The 21,761-nt window shown below is 35.5% G+C and overlaps 1 protein-coding gene across 7 annotated transcripts in view; it reads right to left on the reverse strand.

Moving 5' to 3' along the window:
* The window catches only part of slc1a9 (solute carrier family 1 member 9), an 84,896-nt gene that overhangs the window by 48,407 nt on the left and 14,728 nt on the right, over nt 1-21,761 (reverse strand). For 3 of the 7 annotated variants that reach the window (XM_087241986.1, XM_087241987.1, NM_001190759.1), the window contains 3 exon segments: nt 5,286-5,429; nt 1,616-1,768; nt 1,254-1,507 (listed from right to left, as the gene is read on the reverse strand). In XM_087241986.1, coding sequence (XP_087098112.1) covers nt 1,254-1,507; nt 1,616-1,768; nt 5,286-5,424 — 546 coding nt within the window. In that variant the 5' untranslated portion in view covers nt 5,425-5,429. 7 annotated transcript variants of the gene reach the window in all.

A 21,761-nucleotide genomic window follows, 5' to 3' on the forward strand; every position in this document is an offset into this window, starting at 1 on the left:
CTCAATGGCTTTGGCTTAGCTGTGATATAAACAAACCGCTATTGGCTGTTTTAAAAAAAAGGGCTACTTGATACGTCTCATCTTCATGTTTCAGTTATATACACGCTGAATTACTCTGCATGCTTCGACACACTTCATTCATGGTCCTTTAAATAGAAATGTTAAAGCTGTACGAAACATTGGTTTTACTTTATTTAGAGATTTTAACAGATTTATGTGTTGAGCATCAATTAAGACAATGATAGAATCTGTGAGATTGGGGAGTGAGTCACGCCCACTCCCCTCCCTTAACCTGGCAGAGCTCCACGCCCATTTATGAAGAATTATTTGAAACATTCTGAGGTAGAATTGAACAAAGAGTCCACACTAGATATCCAATATGTTTAAGCTATTACTGGCTTGCTGATGCATCCAAATAATATTTAGTAGTACGTATTTGTAACTTAGTGTAATTAGTTTGTAACTTAGTTTGTAACATTCTGTCAAAATTAAGTTATAACTTAGAATGATTTATGCAACAGGCTCCTGGAGAGGGAGAAAAATTGCCCACAAGCCATCAGAAACAGGTACAGTTAAAGTCAGAATTAATAGCCCCCCTGCATTATTAACCCCCCTGTTTATTTTTTCCCCAATTTCTGTTTAACGGAGAGTACATTTTTTTTAAATCACATTTCTAATCATAATAGTTTTAATAAGTAATTTCTAATAACGGATTTATTTTATCTTTGCCATGATGACAGTAAATAATATTTGACTAGATATTTTCAAGACACTTCTATACAGCTTATAGTGACTTTTAAATGCTTGGGTTAATTAGGTTAACTAGGCAGGTTACGGTAATTAGGCAAGTTATTGTATAACAATGGTTTGTTCTGTAGACTATCGGAAAAAATATAGCTTAAAGGGGCTAATAATATTGACTTAAAAAAAATGACTTTATTTGAAAAAAATTACTAATATTGACTTTAAAAGCTTTTATTCTAGCCGAAATAAAACAAATAAGACTTTTTCCAGTGAAAAAAAATATATTCAGACATACTGTGAAAATTTCTTTGCTCTGTTTAACATCATTTGGGAAATTTTTAAAAAAGAAAAACAATTAAAGGGGGCCTAACAATTCTATTTTTAACTGTAAGTCTCATCCATGATATCTTGAGGTATGTGGGGCTCCGGTTCATGGTAAACCAAAGTAAATAGTAAATGATCTTGTTATTCAATGTAAATCTTTTCACAGCACAAACACAATGATTTACCTGTTGAAAACAGGCCTGGACCAGGTTCTCTGGGAAGAGGTTTCGGATTAGATCCAGAAAGGCATCCAAACTGCTGACTTCTTGATTTCTGGGGGCGGAGCTGACCTGACCAGACCTGAGTTTTGGGTTCCCAGGGTGAATTCCCAGCACCAGGATGACACCTAAAACAGCAGCGATTACTGTGGTGGACATGTAATACACCATCGCTCTGGTGCCCATTCTTCCACTGGAGCGAGCGTCCAGACCAGCCAGACCTGTGAAGAAGAGAAAGCTATTGCATCAACACAGTCAAATGCCATTTTGTGGGCACTCCTTTGTATTTGAACAAGTAAAAGACGGAGCATGTGCGAATAAGAACTGACCTGTGATGAGACTGGAGATGATGAGTGGCAGGATGAGCATCTTCAACATTCTCATAAGGACGTCTCCAGGAAAAGAGACCATCATGAGAGTGTTTGTGTCCAGATCAGGAACATAACGCAGCATCATGCCCATCACTGTGCCTGCTATTACACCTGTTAAATTCAAAATTTACATCAGTTATATTTGGACTCCTTTATTGTTTTTTTCTTTTAGAAATAATAATGTAATAATATTTCTTTTGGCACAGGTCTTCTGGTTCTGTAAGCATGTACACTAAACATGTCCACTAAACAAATTCAGTGCTCTTTTAACCACTGCATGTGCAGAACTCTTTTGTGTGTGGAAAATGTTCAAATCACCCTGGACCACAAAACTAGTCATAAGGACAATATTTATTTACATTTATACACAACCTGAGTGTGAATAAACAATCTTTTCATTGATGTATGGTTTGTTATAATAGGGCTATATCTGGCTGAGATATCAATATTTAAAACTGAAATCAGAGGGTTCCAAAAAAATTTATATTGAGACAATTGCCTTTAAAGTTGTCCAACTAAAGGGCAATTAGCAATCCAAATTACAAATTAAAAATGATGTTTTTACATATTTATAGTAGGAAATTTTACAAAATGTACTTTTTTACTTCAATATTAGAATGATTGTTGACATAAAAAGACAAATCTATAATTTTTTAATAAATTTTTATTGTTAGATATTCTCACAAATATACCTGTATCGCTATTCTTTGATACTGTAAACACATCTGAAAAAATAATGAAGGACAGAGTGAGCTGCTACTATACAGTATAAGAGCATGATCCATTTTGATAATCTTGAGATGTGCTTCATATTCAGTGCTTCAAACTAAATTATAAATAAAGCCTGTAATACTGCCAGATGCATTTGCTGTTCAAGGAGACGTTCGTTAGAAAAAAGGCTGCTCATTGCAGAGCCTGACATAAAGGGTGGAGCTAGAAGAACAACCTAACCATAACCTTATCTCTAAACATAACTCCACCCATTAGGGTAACAAGAGGTGCAACATCAAGCTTAACCTGTTACCTACAGAGAAGTGAAGATAAAAGTCATTAGGCTCTCCAGAAAAGCTCTTACTTGTTTACGTCATGTCTTTTGCACACTCAGGTTCTTATAGCATATGTAGACAAGAGATAAGCATGATTAAAAGAGAGAGCAATGCTGGCAAGACATTCATGCATTCCAACATGCAGTTTGTTTATTTACTTATTTTTTATTTATCTACATTACAGCAAGACGACTCATTTTCAAGGGAAGACTCAAATGGCAGGTCTTATTGCAAAAAAAAAGTTTGGGATATCACTGTGGATTGTGCGCAATGACCCCATTATGCAATTATAAAATGGGCACAATGTACAGTGTTAACAGGACCAGTGGTAAATGTCTTTCCAAACTGATATTTCACATGTGTTTTACTTGTGTTTTTTAGAGTTAAATGACAGATGCGCAGAATGACCCCAACATTTGCTCCTTTTCAGACTAATGATATTTACAGACACATAATATCAACAAATAAAGGATTATTTTAGAGCAGTTTTTTGCACAACACCAAATAAATGGAACAAAACAACTTTATGGTGTCAATGAATTATTATTGAATATTATTGTTTGTCTCTCCTATCTATCAACATATGCACAATATTTCTGGCATGGTCAGATTTCTCAGTCACTCCCTTTGCACAGTGTGGTACTTGTGATGCAGAGCAGTTTGAGCATGGTCTCATAAAATTTATAACATCAATGTAAAACTATGTGATCATAGTGCACATTTGTATTGCACTGCACATTTTCTTTAGAAAACACTATTGGTTGAGATTACAAAAGGATTTAGGTCAGTGTTTCTTTGGTACGACAATTGGCACCTTCTAGTGCATGTGTACAAGAAGAACATGCATCTGAAACATGCAACAAATCATAACCCAATCGACTTATTTCAAATTGGCAACAATGTAGACAGCGCCTTCTAGTGGATTTGTTATCTGAAATGTACAACTAAACACAGCCGGAGCAACGCATTTTATGTTTTGCAAAAATGTAGATTCGGGTATGCATTTCCAATAAGTCTGGGCTGCTAATATTGCATTGCTTTTTCTACACATAGCACTATACACCACGAAAGTCAAGATGCTGAGGAAGTGATGTGCACAAATATGTTGACACATTTTTACATGAGAATTGTGGATGACCCCTAAAGTATTTTATATGCATTTGATAAGCGCATGGCTTCATACATTTATCCTTACTTGTAAATGTTATCAATTTACGCCAATGTTTCTGATTTACATAAATGATTACCTAACAATAACCAAGCCTTTTTAAAATCTATAGACTTGAATGAGTATCAGCATGCACTTCAGACAATGTGTAATAATAAACCAAACCTATTTTGTAGGGATGCTCTAATCAATTAGCCAGAGACAGGTATCGGCCGATAATCACATTTTATGACTCAATCGGTACTCGGTAATCTGGCTGATCACATGAACCACTTGCAAGTGTTTGTTAACAGGTTTACAAGCAGTGGAAGATGCATTTTATTGTTTTGTGTATCAAATATGCACTCCAAACTTTTTCTTTATTGAGGCCGGTTGAATTATTCTTCCATCATTTGCAATGGTTCCAAAATGCATTGTTAGTCATTTTTCTTCCCAAATCTGTTTTATCTACTATGTTATGTAAAACCGCTTCTGACCATGACATATCCACACTAAATGTTTATAAGAGATGTGTTTAAGGGATTATATGAAACGTCCTTGATTTATTCTCCTAGGAAAGAAGAGTTCTCAACTTAATTATCATATGGGAATCATAGGGAAAATGTGCTTTATGCAATGTTAAAGTTATATAAAGCTTGAAGCATCAGAATCGGTCAGTATCGGCTCCAAAAATCCTGATCGGAGCCTCCCTACTATTTTTCTTTTTAAAAATCTTATCCTTCAAATACAATAGACTGCAGCGTGTTGCTGGTGGTGGAAGCAATATTGACAGGGAGATATTTTCTTAGAACCAACTGAACCGCCATTTTTTGTATGGCCTCACTCTTAACCAGTGCATAACTGTCCGGTATCTGCAACATCTCAAAGCACTGCTCTATAAACAGTGTCACTACATGAGGCCAAAAATTTGCTGAGAACTATGCGCTTTGACATGATCACAGTTATGAAATCACAGACAAGGTTTATCTTTAATATTGTACAATTTTTTACAAGGAAAAACTATGAGATTACAGTGGTCATGTCATATTTTGTATATTCCCAGATGTCCTGAAGGTTTTTGGGACTCAAACATTTAACAAATGAAATTTTAAGATAATATTACACCCTTATTGTATTTGCTTCTTACTTTCAGCTTTCACTTGTGAAATAATTAACCTTTTCCATATATTATCAACAGATTTAAGCGATATGAGTGTCTCTTCTCCTCTTTCATCATCACATCATTGTGCCCGATAGATTTTTATGAGTTTATGACCACCAAATAGGTGTTATTATCATAAACAGGCAAACTTATTTTATCCTCTGAAATTACAAGGAAGGAGACGCGCACATGAAGATGTATACAAACACACACACACACACACACACACACACACACACACACACACACACACACACACACATACATACACACCTAGCACAGTGAGGACAAGGAGCAGGTTGCGTGAAAGCCATCCGCAGTCCTGCTGTGTGGTGTTTTTTAATTCTGCTTCCACTCCATCGTCCATCCGCAGTGCTGCACTAGTCTGGTTGGCCAAATGTTTATTCGTCATGTTATCTGTATGAGTCAAGAGAAAGAAAGAGAGAAAGGCCAATATAAATAAACACTGAAAAATAATCATTTAAACCTTCACTTAACGCCTCCAGTGAAGTCAGGCTGTCACGCAAGAGGTCAGGAGGTCAAGAATTTGCAGGTTAGCAAGGCCCTGTTCGCCCCTGCTGGTTATGGCTGCAATTACACATTTATAGTGAAAAAATGTATTATTTTGCTTGAGTAAAATGTTCACTACCTCTTGAGTAAAATCTTTGATAGTTTGCTTTAATGTATTAAAATCTAACATTTTTTCATGCAAATTTCTAATAAAATATTGTCATACATACACACACACACACACACACACACACACACACACACAAACACACACACACACACACACACACACACATATATATATATATATATATATATATATATATATATATATATATATATATATATATATATATATATATATATATATATATTATTATTATTATTTATTTTTTTTTTACAGAAATTCAGAAATGTTTGGTCAAATAATAAATACTTACATTTACTGTTATTGAAAATCAGTGTTAGTCCACCAAAAATGCTTCTGATGATTTAACATGTCCAAAAATGTATACAAACATGTCTGAAAACATGGCATATTTATGTAACTTTGACCAATTGTTATGTTTTGCTTTAATGACAATTTGATTTTTGTTTTAAATGTAGGGGAAAAGTCAAAAGTAGTTTGAACAAGAGTCAGAACAAAACAATATTCTATTTTATATTGTATTTTATTTTTTTTAATTCAGAGGAAATAAGTATTTCCAATGGTCTCTACATTTTTTCACCCCATTGTTGAAAAAAAATAATAAAGTATGATTTTTAGAATGTTCTGAAAGCTTGAAGTGTCTGTTTTATTTTTTTTATATAAAAATGACAATTTGATTTTAATTTTAAATGCAGAACAAAACAATATTATATTTTATTCAAAATAAATTGTAAATTCAGAGAAACTACGTATTTCCAATTGCCTCTTAATTTGTTTTACCCCATTGTTGCATACTAAAATATGATTTTTAGAATGTTCTGAAATCTTGAAGTGTCTTATGCTAATAATATCTATGATTATTTAAAAAAAAATTATTTTAACTTATTTGAAATTTCAACAAATTAAAAAAAAAATGTTTTCTTTTCCAAAAATTACTGACTCCAGACTGGTTTGGTAGTATTTTACATATTATATATACATATAATTTTAATTAATGGTATCAGAAATATAGGGCTCACAAACGCATAATAATATACACACCCATCAGTCGCTTACTAGGTTCAAGCTCTTATATATGCAAATATCTATTCAGACAACTATCAAACTGCATTAGTTGAACATGCAGAGGTGCACAAGATGATCAGCTTAAGCTTAAAATATTCAATCAGCATTAGTCCTGTGTTGCCAGAGATCAGATGAAAATGACCAAATTGATTTGAGCTGACAGAAAGGCAATAGTAACTTGCACACTTGTGGAGAAGAGGCTTTATGAACACACCACACCTCAAAACATTGAAGCAGATGCGTTACAACAACAGAAAACTGCAAAAAATGATTTAGTACTGACAACAGTGTTGGGGGCAACAATGGCTCAGTGGTTAGCACTGTCACCTCACTGCAAGAAGGTCTCTGGTTCAAGTCCCAGCTGGAACAGTTGACATTTCTGTGTGGAGGTGCTTCGGTTTCCCCCCACAGTCCAAAGACTGTGCTATTGGTGAACTGAATTGGCCGTAGTGTATGAGAGTGAATGTGTGTATAGATAGTTTCTGGGTTGCAGCAGGAAGTGCATTTGCTCGATAACATATGTTGGATAAGTTGGTGGTTTATTTCATGGTCTGTTCTGTTGAATAAAGGGACTAAGCCGAAGGAAACTGAATGAATGAAAAGAAGTGGTCAAATTACAATATTATTAGTTAGCCTTCACTTAAAAGCTCTAACTGCCCACAGAAAAACACACTGCTTTCAGCCAGTCACAGATGAAAGCGGAGTAATACCCACTGAAATTAATTGGAATGCTAACTAAGTTTGCTAACGCTAATGAGTCTACAAACTTCCTTGGCCACACTCAAACAGCACAAATCCATGTGCAATGACAAACTACCTTGAAAAATATCTTTCACAATACCCAGAGCTCTCTTTCTATCACGCTAATGAGCAGTGGCTACGCAAAACAATTTGCCAGAATGACAACAAACTCAGCTTGTGTATAAAAGCTGTATTAGTAATAGAAAAACACAAAGACCACAGAGACTGACGAATTGAGAGTAACAGATTAGTCACAAATGCTTTACCTCAGCAACACCAGCCAATATTACAGCTGGAGTGTGACGATATAAGTTGATCAAATTGCATCTTAAATCCTTGAACGGCCCTCTGCTGTGTTTACGTGAGCATGCCGACACATAACACACCACATTACCATAATTGGTCATTATTATTTTCATCTGTCGCCGTCTATGCTCATTTCACATAGAGGTCAATATATCGCACTGCCTCGTTTGACTATCTACCTAATCTGTAAATAGTTTATTCATGACTAATTACAACAAAGTCTTTGTAGAGAACATCCAACGTTTACGAATAAATCAACAGTTTATTAGAAAGTTCATAAGAACACATCTGCACTGTCGAATTTTCTTTTCCGCATCAAACATTTGGCAGTTCTGTGGTTCGTATGATCATGGCAAACAGTCAAGCATGAGATTTACTAATTCACCTCCTCACATCACATGCATCTTACAGCTGTTATTCCTCTTAAGCCTCCATCTCTTTCATGAAGAGGAATCAAATGATGCTGAAATTGAGGCCTGCTTTGGTTTGGAACTCACTGAAATCACCGATCACAAAGCAACGAAAACCACAAAGCCTCACAGGAAAACATTATAACCCGCTTCAAATCTTTTAATCTTCTAAACTGCTACTTCTCAATCGTTTTCTTGCACGCACACAGAGACACATCTCTCTCTTCGTATATGCACTGTCAAACCTCCATATGGGAATAATACACATCTCCAGTTCTTTTACAAAAGCAAATGACTGCCAAGTGGGTCCGATAAACATTTCGTCAGCCTCGGCCCATTATAAACATCTGCATGAAGCCGGACACTGATTGAACTAAGGGAAACTGAGGCCTGAGTAATGAGACGTATAGAATAAACACACGTGTTCGGAAGACAGCCAAAAGACAGAGTGACATTTATATTTGTGAACAAATAATGGGGAGTTGCATCACCGTGAACAGTTTTTTAGTCCTAAAATAGCTTGATGAGAAAAATACTCACCCAAGTTTGCCGTTGTGGCCTTTTTACCCATTGTGTTCTTACCGTTTTTCGGTGCGGTGTGGTTCTGACTCTTTGACCTCCATTTCTTTTTCTTTCTCTGGATGTTCCCTGTCCTGTTCATCTGTTTGCTGTTCATCTCAGATTTAAACTAAAACAACAGTTGCTGCTCAGACATAAAGACGGATTGGCAGCGTGGCTGAAATGTTTTTTTTTTTTTTTTGGAGGGGGAGGGAAGTCATTTGCCAAGTTTCAATTGCACATACATAATCCTCTGTGAAACCTCATGGGAAGAGAGAGAGAGAGAGAGAGAGAGAGAGAGAAAGAGAGAGGTAGAAAGGCTTAAGACCCATGATTCTGCATCCCTTTTTACAATGCCTCACAATTTCCCCTCAAGTCGTGAACTTAAACCTGTTTTCTTGAAGGTTTTCACATTCAAACACAGGCAACAACATGCCAGAACTGCACCTACTGTATAAAAATGAAGCGCTACAGCATTCTGCTAATCTCTTTCTCTTTTTTTGAAGTTCTGTTTTGTTTTTCAGAGAGGAGGTAACAGGTTGTAAACAAAGTAAATAATTTTCATACTGCTAAGAGGTCACAGATTTCAAGTCAGGCCAAAATGCTAATTAAACACAGAGGGAACAAACTTCAAAATGGTGCAACGACAGTCAATGGTTAGCTCAACAAAAAAAAAAGGTAAAAAAAAAAAGGAATTCATGGATAATACATAATAAGCATTTTTATGTATGCAACAATGCACTAACAAGAAGCAGCTATTCTATTTTACAATGAAATGAGCAGTTTCTAGCCATGGTGTACAGTAAGTGTCTAAAATCGTCTGCTGCCATAAAGCATCCTTGCCCAGACCAAACATGTCATGGTTTTTCTTCTCCAGCAATCCAGATTTATGAATAAGAACAGGAATGGCTAACTAAATATAACAGCTTTGGCTGTCAGGCAGATGGCATCAAAGGGTAGTTTACTGTAGCTGTACTCTGCCAAAATATCTTCCTTTGTGTTCCAACAAGGAATGAAAGTCACATAGGATCGGAAGCACATTAGGGAGTAAAGAAGGAAAAGATTTTCATTTTAGGAAGAGCTGTCATTTTCAGAATCAACTTGATTTTAAGGTATCTGACTTATGATGTGTGCAAGTTATTTGCTCTAGATTACGTGCGGGATGTTTTTCACATCAAAAGTTACATTTTTCAATCATCCATGGAAAACGTGACTGAGATGAATTCTGAATGTATTTGTCAAATACATTGTGCATTCTGCATAATTTGGTGGAAAATTGCATGTATTCACACATGCATGTCATGATTTTGCCAAGTACGATGTCTATGTTGATCCTAGAACATCATTTTTGTTGGAAAACCCAAAACCCTAAACCCAAGCATAATTGTAATTTATTCATAAAATCAGAGGCGAATAATAACATGAAAATGGATAACAATCATGTATAAGTGCATAAACCTAACCGTAAGCCTAAACTTAACATAAACGATAAATGCATCCCTTAATTCTGATTGGATGATTGGAATGTTGTTCCAGGATCAGCATAGATGGTTATCCAGACACATGTTCTACTTGGTAAAATCAGGTTGGTAATTCGAGCACATTTGCATTCGCTTTCTATTTGTGCGAATACTTACATTTGCAATTGGTGTGAACCCAGTATTACAGTACGAGGCTAATCATAATTATGACATAAGGCGTATTCAAGTCCCCAATTTATTCTATAAATAAATTAAAACAACATTTTAAACCTTCTTCTGAAAAGTTATGAATAAATAATGTGTCATCGGCATGTTTTTATTTTTTTATTTAAATAGAATATTTATGAAGGAACTGTGAACTGAATCAGTCCTTTGACTGACTGATGACCTAACCAATCATGGCAGCAATTTTATTTGCTCAATTTGTTATTCTGTATGTAATAATTAACAGTGGGAAAGCCATTGCTGGTTTAGTAAAAAACATATACATTAAAAGAAGAGTAAATTTTGCGAAGGATTGTTATAAACTCAAGAGTTCCCACTTAAATGTTGCTTGATAATAATAGCAGGTTTAGCATGATGTCCCGGAAAAGAACCGGGAGCTCAGAGCTCAGAGACAATGAGCCCATGGCTCCTGCCTGGTCAGTGAGCATGTAAGGGGGTACGAGATCAGGTAGTTTTCAAGAGCTCACCCTGATAAAGGAGGAAAGGTGGAGATGGGGTGGTTGGGGAGATTCTTCAAAAAATGAAGATAAGGGAGTAATGCTAGTTGGGCTATATTTATTGAGTTTGGAATGATCCGATTGGCTTATTATTGATTATAGATAAGAGACCAGCTGCGAGCAATCATATCACATGCTACTCTCGAAATTAGTTTGTGAAACTTCACTTAATTCTACAACACTATTATACTTTCTGTGATGGCACAGTGGGTAGCGCTGTCGCCTCACAGCAAAAAGGTTGGTGGTTTGAGTGCCCTGGTTTCCCCCACAAGTCTAAGGACATGTGCTATAGGTGAAGAGAGTAAATTAAGTTTAGTCCATATTGTACTGTATGTGTGTTTGTCCTGGTCCTCCAGGTTGAGGGTTGAGCGTTGGGTTAACGACCCACCTCATAAAAAATTAGATGTTAGGAAACACCAATATGGTGCACATAGCATAGAGCAAATAGCAAATTTAATTTAAACGACCCTGGGGGGAAAGTAAGAATCATACTTTCTAGATGCAACTTAGCAATATGTAAACAAATTTCATTAATTGGCTTCACTCAGAAACCAAAGTCTTACAGTTGCAAAATGAAACTGTTGTCTTTCTAAAGGCCGATAAATAAAACAGAAAGCTTCTAGTGGAAGGAAAGTGAAGCTGGATATACAGTGTCAAGCCACAGAGATCTGATCAAAAACTGTACAATGTTAACCTTTATAATAGCCTAACAGTATGACACAGCAATTCAGGACAAGATAAAAGTTTGGAAGAAGGGTTCAGAATGTTTTTTCTGCATCCCATATACTGTATTTCTAACACAACTTAAACTCATCAATTGATTGGACTGCATGTCTAAGATGATGCGCTTTATCCATACGCGCCATTTCATATTAGAGATTAGAACTCATGCTAGACTTTTAATGATGAAGGCCAAAGCTAAAAAAAAAGCATTAAAATACATTTCTGATTAGTTTTCATTTTTCATTATTTGTCTGCAATATTTGTGACATTGCAATATTATATATATTCTTATTCAAATTATGCATTTGGCATCGTGCTCGCAGGGCACAAGATGAAATGCAACAGAATGATTTAGTTTTTCTGACATCAGTTTTTCAGATGAACTCGCCACATTGTATCGTATAACATTAGCTATTTATCTGCGTTTCTTATTATCTCCTTCTAAAAGCAGCAAAAGCATGATGCAAAATGTTGAACAAAGACATGTTGAGCAAAGGACAAAAACCCCAAGCAGACTTTAACCCTTTAGTGAAAGCGGTATTACATCATGAAAGTGTGACAGTAAAGTGATAGCAAAGATCAGATGTATACTTGAGTAACTTTCTGGTAATAGAAGTCCATCTAGGTACTTTACCTAATGTTTTTAAATGTATACGTGGCATCTGCTACTTGATATTTTGACTAATATATAGGGCAGAAGTAAGAATTTTTAGATGCAAGTAAATATTTAAAAGAGTTGTGTACAAATAAAAGAAACAATGCACGTTATAAGCAAACAAACATCAGTGATGATCAGTTGATGGATTTTTAGAGGTCTGGATTTATTTGTAGTGCTCAAATTTCAATATAAGTTTTGGGGATACACAATCTTTATTTTACTTTAAAAAGCTTTAGGCAGAATGCATTGCAACTTAATTAAATAAACTAAACTTAATGTGTAACTTGCTGTTTGCTTCTACATCCTATTGTGAGGACTATGTACTCCACAGCATTAGACTCTATTTATTACCTTTACTACTGACACTTGATGAACATTACCTGAGATCATACTCAAACAAGCAACCAAAATGTCTGAAGCTTAGCCAAGAAAAGTTGCTGGACTATAGCCATATCAAACAGAACAGGTTTGATTTTACAGTGGCAAGCTCTTTAAGACAAAGCCGGATGCTCAGGAATTAGATGTAATGATTAGCCAGAAGCAAAACTATGGTTAACCCAAAAATAATAAACCAAAGATTTTGGTCACCTGCCTTTTAGATCACACAGTGTTGCAAAGGAAATACTCTGAGGGTGTTAATCATTGTTTTGAAGATTACCACTTTTACTCTTCTAGTAAGATAATGATTCTAGTGCAGTCAGGAAATCCTGGGAAAATCCCTTTAGAAAGCTAGCCAAGAATCACAATAAGCATTAAAAAGTTAAAAAGAGATTAGTAAGATTGAGCTAAATCTGGTAAACCAAGCCTGGTTTAAGACGGCAAGATGACAAGTGCCTAAAACCACCGTTAAAACAATCAAAACAAACCGGACCCGAATGCCTGCTAACCAACTAGGCTTTCAACAAGTAATGTAAGAATGTGTTTCTTGTGGTTTGGCTGTCATTATATGAAGAAGCCACAATGACGGTGTGTCAAAGAAAACTGTTACGTAATAAACATACTGAATAACCGCATTTCTGTCACATTGTTAATAACTTTGTAATAATAGTGACTTAAACTGAAGCAGTAACTGTTGAACTTAGTGTTTATGTGATGTATGCTTGTTTCAGTATACATTAATTTGTAAGCTTGACATAATATAATGACTTTTGTATTTTATATGTTTAATACATTTCATTGATTGTTTTCTTGATAAATATATGTAAAAAAAAAAAATGCTTTTGGGTTGTTTTAACCCCATTTGTAAGTGGCCAGGAGCCTAGTGTGCTGCAATTTAAGAAAATGTGCAGTTACAAAAAACACCAGCAAATTAAGTCAAGATTTTCATTCATTTGATAGCACACGTGCTGCAAATCCTCACAACACATACACATAAAAAACGCGTTGCATTTTCACACAACCTGGACAACGCACAACACTTGCAAAAAACAATACAGTGGAACACAATGGGTTTTATTAATTTGTTAGTGTTGTGAGAAAATGCAGGGTGTTTTATTAATTTGTTTGTATTTTAAGAAAATGCAGTGTGTTTTATTAATTTGTGTTGTGAGAAAATGCATTGTGTTTTATTAATTTGTGTTGTGAGAAAATGCACTGTTTTATTAATTTGTTTATGTTGTGAGAAAATGCAGCACGTTTTATTAATTTGTTTGCGTTGTGAGAAAATGCATTTTGTTTTATTTTGTTTATGTTGTGAGAAAATGCAGCACGTTTTATTAATTTGTGTTGTGAGAAAATGCAGCGCGTTTTATTAATTTGTTTATGTTGTGAGAAAATGCAGCGCGTTTTATTAATTTGTTTGCGTTGTGAGAAAATGCATTTTGTTTTATTTTGTTTATGTTGTGAGAAAATGCAGCACGTTTTATTAATTTGTGTTGTGAGAAAATGCAGCGCGTTTTATTAATTTGTTTATGTTGTGAGAAAATGCAGCGCGTTTTATTAATTTGTTTGCGTTGTGAGAAAATGCAGCGTGTTTTATTAATTTGTGTTGTGAGAAAATGCAGCGCGTTTTATTAATTTGTGTTGTGAGAAAATGCAGCGCGTTTTATTAATTTGTTTATGTTGTGAGAAAATGCAGCGCGTTTTATTAATTTGTTTGCGTTGTGAGAAAATGCAGCTTGTTTTATTTGTTTGTGTTGTGAGAAAATGCTGTGCGTTTTATTAATTTGTTTGTGTTGTTAAAAAATGCAGCGCGTTTTATTAATTTGTTTGCGTTGTGAAAAAGTGCAGCACGTTTTATTAATTTGTTTGCGTTGTGAGAAAATGCAGCTTGTTTTATTTGTTTGTGTTGTGAGAAAATGCTGTGCCTTTTATTAATTTGTTTACATTGTGTGAAAATGCAGCGCCTTTTTTAAAAATGTGTTTGCGTTGTAAGGATCTGAAGCACATGTGCTGTCAAACAGATAAAGATCTTGTCTTAATTTGCTGACGGTTTTTGCAATTGCAAATGTTTTATTAAATTGCAGCATATTATACTCTACTGACCACAGAGAGAAATTTGTGTAAAATATGGATAAGTCAAATTTAGGGTTACTTTTTAATTTGCATTAAAATGACCCAGCATTTTTAGTGTATACCTTCACAAAAAGGTTTTCAGCAAAGGCTTTTTGGAAAGGCTGAGAGACTCATGTTGTATCTTAACCACCAAAAATCAATGAACTGATTACAACAAAGGTGTGTGTTCAGATGTCTAAATGTGTGGCCAGTGTGTGTGTGTGTGTGAGAGAGGATTATTTTCTGAGGTTGATTGTTTGGTGTGGGCTTTGCAAGGGGATAGAATTATAATCCCATAACTCCCTGCCTCAGTGAGAAAATGGAAGCATCACAGCGACAGACTGGACGCAGCAGATGTTTTGAAACCTCACACATGAACTACACATTATCAGCTTCATTAACATAGCATATACAATTCAGATCTACATTTAAGACATTTTAACCAAATCTTCCAGGCATATGTTTGATCAACAGTGTCATGCATTCTATAGGAATCTAAACCATTTAGAACTGGCAAAATGCAGAAACAAAAAGTTCACCTGCTGCCATTAAACCCTAATAGACCGACAGGTCAGCTGTTTTGTTGAATGTTTTGGACCGAAGCATGCCGTACATTTTCCTTTCAAAATGACAGCTGTGAGAAAAATGCCAGATAACGACAAACTCCTTAAAGTCACGTAGCATTTATTTTACAACCCTTTTTTTTCTTTTTTTTTTTTTTTTTACAGCATATTGCTTTAAATGACCTTTTTAAAGCCTTGCTTAAGAAAGGAATTACAGTTTAATTACTACAATAAAATAGTTTTACTAATTTATTAACAGCTCAGCATAATTGAGTACACCCCATTTTGAAAATGAATATTTTTATCCATTTGTCAATTAATATGGGTAATACATTTTGTTGCATTTGAACAAAACAGATTTATTAAACAGATATATTTATTAAAATAATATTTTAGCCACAGAACATTGTTAGAAGTGAAAATATAATTTATTTAAATTCATGCTAAATATTGCAACAAAATTACAAACTACAGCATCTCAACAAAATTGTATATATTTTTTGTTTCTCTTGATTTTTTTCTATTTTTAAAAATGTTATTTAAAGTTTTTTCCTAACATATACATTTTGACTACACATTTTTTAATCATTATTAGAAGTTATTTTGTTAGATAAGCTTCAGATTTGGCTTGACTGACTAATGTATATGCACAAATATAATATTGTAAAGCATCCTATAGAAAATATTTATTGAAATAAAAAAATTTGTGAGGGGCAAGTCCAAAGACATGTGCTAGGTAAATTGGGTAAGCTGAATTGTCCGAAGTGTATGTGTGTGAGAAAGAGAGTGTATGAATGTTTCCCAGTGATGGGTTGCGGCTGGAAGGACATCCCCTTGAGTAAAACATAGACTGGATAAGTTAGCGGTTCATTCCGCTGTGGCGACCCCAGATTAATAAAGGGACTAAGCCGAAAAGAAAATGAATGAATGAGATTTGTAAGGGGTGTACTATATGCCAAGCTCTGTACTAAATAGATTAAATAGTTCACAATCCTATTTCCCCCTCCTTCCAGACTCCAATAAATAGTTTTGTTAATCAATATTTCAAACTTGCTCTTAACTATATGCAATATATGTATTTACTTATTTCTCTCCAAAGCATCCCAATGCATTCCAAATAAATTCTTCATACTTTAATACACTAAGTCAAACAAATGACCTGTGTTATAAATACCATGTGCTACAAAAAAAAAAAAAAAAAAACATAAAACAATATACAGGTATCAATACAGTTGATAAGCAAAATGGAAATAAAATGCTATTTTAAAATGATACATTTAATTATATATTACATATATTTTGAAGATTATTTTTTCTTTTTACTCTAAACATTTTTAAACATACGCTTTATAGAATTTGGTTAGACTTTTTAATGCAATAATAATCAATAAAAATATATGTTCTGTAAAATAATTACTAACATGCTTTTTTATTATTATTTTAAGTAAGTTTAGTTATTATTTTAAGTCCTCATTACTGAATGAGGATTTTTACATTCAAATTATATATTTATATTTAATTTATTACAAAAAAAGAGTGCAAAATTACACAAAAACGTTGACTTGAACTTTCTTTCGAGCCCTCCATCTCAACATTTAGCAGAACATTAGTGTATGCAATTAAAATGCTTAGAAAACCAATTTAACAATGAAATAACAATGTTTTCACGAAGTTAAATGTAAAAAGGTGATCAAGCACATCTGAACATGCAGGTAGATGTGCGTAGGTCCATCTGGGGGCTTATTTCTCTGCATGTGCAGACTTGTATGGGGTCATTTTGCTTAACATCCGCACACACACAGACTTGCACACACCCTCCCCCTTACCCCCTCTGACTATAATCTGAGTGTATTAATCTGTTGTTTGAACTCCTTAAGCACAAACTGTCTATCACATCTGCTCGCCTCACCACGCTATAAGCTCTGCTATTTATAAACCCCCAATTCCCCCTCTCTCTGTCTTTCTGTTTCTCTCCTACAAGTTTTTCACCTAACTGAGCCCCACAGGAACCCTCAATTTACCTTCCCAAATCCCTGTCAATCTGTCCTTAAGCTAGTCTGCAGAATCAAAGCTTTCATTATTTCATTTCTGAAGCCACCCAGGTCTACACTTGTAGCGACAAATCGTCTCTCTCCGATATATGACCCAATCTAGCCATCTATCCATGCCTGATTGACTCCTGTTTGAGAAGTGCCTCTAATGAAGCGTTCCTCATTCATAATCTCACTCTTAAAATCATCCATCATCTCTCTGACACTTCACACTACCACAGCACCCAAAGAATGTCAGACCAGGGCTTTTTGTTAACTGATATGTGCTTTTAGGTGAACGGCAATGGCATGTAAATTAACAACAATGACTAAAAGGAATTTTAAAGCAAAGAGAGAGACCATGCATACACCGATGATGGATGACCAGTGATAGTCAAAAATGCATGAACAGAACTTTATGTGCACTTGCAAGTGTTTGAGCTGTTCATAATAGCACGCCTAATTGAAAAAATGCAGTGCGTATCAACATTTGATCTTGTTCTATTGTATATTAATAAGATAAAGGACAGATTTACCCAGAAAGAGCAGTGATGTGAAGTCTTACCTGTGCTTTAGAGCCGTCTCCCATCCAACAAGATTGAGGCATTAGGAAAGAGACATGTGGAAAGAATGGACAGGGAGTGAGAAAGAGAGATGGAGCGTGATTGAGATAGAGAGAGAGGGGGAGAGAGAGAACGAGACCAAGAGCGCAAGAGAGAAAGAAACAAGGCGAAGTCACAGTCTTTGCGTCATCTGAGACGATTCTCAGATTAATAAAAACGCTCTGATTCCCTGCCTGGCTTGTTCGCACAGTTTCTCTCTCCCTCTCCCTCTTTTTCTCATTTTCTCTCTGACATATTCACACTCTCTCAATCAAATCTACTCTAATAATCCTCTGGTATCCTGTTACTTTGTCAGCTGTGTCTACTTTCACCAATGATACATGCCTGTAATCAGACTAATTTATTTATGCAGGGCTACGTCAGACACAGAGATAGATAATGAAAGACTGATAGACAGAATATAAATATATAAATTTATACAACAGTTCGGTCTGGTTCTTCAATCTGATTGGCTGATAGCCGTGTGATATTCTGCAAATAACAGCACTGGACCAGCCTCTTTAACCTTGTGGATTACTCCTCCCACATATAGAGACAAGCAGAGAACACTCTAAATTTTGACAAATATTACTATTGTTGAACAACATAATGTACTTTTGAGGCTTTTTAGTCTACAATGTAGTTGTTCAGATTGCAGCTATGCAGTTTATTTATAAGGATAGTGCCTATTTTAAATATTTTTAATTTCTGAGATTCAGTGCATTGGCCACCATCAGCCTGTCTGAGCAGACCACCAAAGAAAGCAACGTTTGACGTTCCACCACCAGATGGCGACAGAGACTGCATAATAAGTTATCAGTGGGAGAAAAACTCTGCGTTTTCTCAATGCAAGTTTAAGGCTGTGTTCACACCAGATGTGAAAGTGTTTCACTTTCGAGTTTCATGTGAATCATTTGAGTTCGAAAATCTGATTCAGGGGACATTCGTGCCGCATTAACCAATTAGGAGCTTGTTCTTGTGGGGGTGTGGTTATGACATAGCGCCTGTTGTTGGTGTCCTGGGGGAAAATCCTCCTGCCGACCGACAACAGTTCATCAAACTGGGCTCGGCTCAGTCAGAAGCACCACTGAAAGCTTCCATCTTCCAGGTTAAGTTTCTGGAGGAGTTAATGAGCTCACAGAACTGGGTGCACCTCTGAAGGGATCTAAAATCCAAATGAATTGACGCTGTTTTTCAGCCTTCATAAAGCACATAAACACAGCTATTTTCTCCATGTTAGTCATTTAGCAACGAAGCTAGAGTCACCAGGCAGACAAAAGCCCTGCCTATCACGCGAATCCGTGTCTGTTGTGAAGTGAATTTGACATGCGAACGAATCGGATTTGATGCACAAATGAAGTGAGCTCACTCAAAATTTTCACGCGTCTATTTATGTGCAAATATGCCAATTTATCAGAGCTTTCCGCGCCTGGTGTAAACACAGCATAAAACTACAGTGGAACAAATCATCATAAATAAAATAAGTGATATTTTGAGTCGATCTCTCACTCTTTTGTATTTTGTAGTGCTGTATATGGCATTTATAGTGCTATATGTATTGCTTTGGCTTTTTCTGAGTTAATTATTGTGATATTCTGATTGCGGCAAAGGAATACTGGGTAATCTCTGTAGACTGATGGTGTTTCATGCTGTTCAGCCTTATAATCTTAAAATGTGAGCAAAATCACCTGTTTTGTCATGACTTTAGACATTACGCCAAGGAATCAATCAAATACTAGTATCAATGGTTTCTGCTGTTCTGAAGGTGAACTGCAGATGTGAATGAGTGGTGAAAAAAGTAGCTCCACTACAGAGGAGTTTTTGAGTCTTAATTTTCATTTTTATACACATGATTATGCAGTCGAACTGTTGTATAAACGCAATATCACACTCGTAGAAGTGCAATATATATATATATATATATATATAGAGAGAGAGAGAGAGAGAGAGAGACAAAGGGACAGACGGACGGATGGACAGACAGATAGAATGAAAGACAGACAGACAGATAAACATATAGGTAGTTAGAAAGAATAGCAGAATAACAAGCAGACATAAGGATAGATTGAAAGACAAAAAACAGACAGATAGCTGATCGACAGCGACAGACAGACAGACAGACAGACAGACAGACAAACAGGCAGGCAGGCAGACAGACAGAGAAAGATAGATAGATAGATAGATAGATAGATAGATAGATAGATAGATAGATAGATAGATAGATAGATAGATAGATAGATAGATAGATAGATAGATAGATAGATAGATAGATAGATAGATAGATAGATAGATAGATAGATAGATAGATAGATAGATAGATAGATAGAACAAAAACAGACAGGCAGATAGATATCTGATGGAGATAGAGAGACAGACAGATAAAATGAAAGACACAGACAGACAGAAAGGCAGACAGACAAATAGTTAGACAGAATAACAAACAAACATACTGATAGATTGAAAGTAAAAAAACAGACAGACAGATAGCTGATGGACAGATGGACGGATAGATACAGAGATCTCTACTCCTAATAATTTTAGGTATAGGAAATATTTGATCTCAACATGTCCCGCTTCTACCCACTGGATGGCGATGTGGTTCTGCTTCCCTATATCAATATGATGCTGTGGGAGGCGGAGCTTATGTCAGGTATTTGCATATCTTAAATCAAACCAAATGCCTCACAAATTAGTCATATGACAGAGAAAGATTGAGTAAGTAACTGTCATCTCCAGTCACCTGAAATCTTCACATTTATAGCTGCCTTGGCTGCTGAGAACCTCATAAAACTTTTGGTGATTGATGTATCACTCCCCTTCACAACAACGGCATGATAACACACAGACTCATTAGAGCTCCTGGATGTAGTGGTTTTAACACGTCCAGATTGACTGCATAGAACTCCTAGTGCTTTGCTAAATCATTACCCGCTAACAACTTAATCAACCTCAAAGGCTTTAATCAGCCGCAAACAGACAGATAGAAACAGGCTGACAGACAGAGCAACGAACGGATGTGCGGCCGGATGGACAGACAGACAGAAATGGTTTAAACATGTCCAGATTCATTGCTGAGAACTCTCAGAGCTCTGCTAAATCATTACCTGTTGACAACTAGCTCTTTCATCAAGGCTTTAATCAGTAGCAAACCAGCTCTTTTAGGCTCCAATCGCTCACCTCAATCTATCTGATGTGGAAAGAATAGAATACCTGAGTGAGAAACTGTATCAAAACAAACATTGCCGTAGGCCTCATCCACATGACATTATCAGCATGGAATCTAGTAGCATACTGAGTACAAGACAACAATTATTTATTCAGATACTAATTTTATGAAGTTAAAGTCTGTAACAGTAGCCCAAGTGACTTTTGCCCTTTTAATCACGTGAATTTTTAGCATTATTGGATCTGTTTCAGCAAGGAAGAGGTATACTGAAGATGGTAAATGACCCATTAGAGTGCCAGCTGCTTTTGTGTGTCCAAAGTGTAAGATAATGTAATAATACTAAGGTGATAATGTTTTCCTGACCTCTATTAAACACCTGGCTTTTACAAGGGAAATGTTTCTTTTGTTCTAGATTTTTCTAGGGTGAAAGACCCCTTCCATTTCATTGTGTAGCAATTGTTTATTTACCAAAAACCATGTAGGGTAAGGCTGCACAGTATATAGTTTCAGCATCGCTATCACAATGTGATCATTCGCAATAGTCACATCGCAGAATATATGCAATGTTGAATT

Source organism: Danio rerio, chromosome 3 (assembly GCF_052040795.2).
Source record: "Danio rerio strain M-AB ecotype USA chromosome 3, GRCz13ab, whole genome shotgun sequence".
Lineage (NCBI taxonomy): Eukaryota > Metazoa > Chordata > Actinopteri > Cypriniformes > Danionidae > Danio > Danio rerio.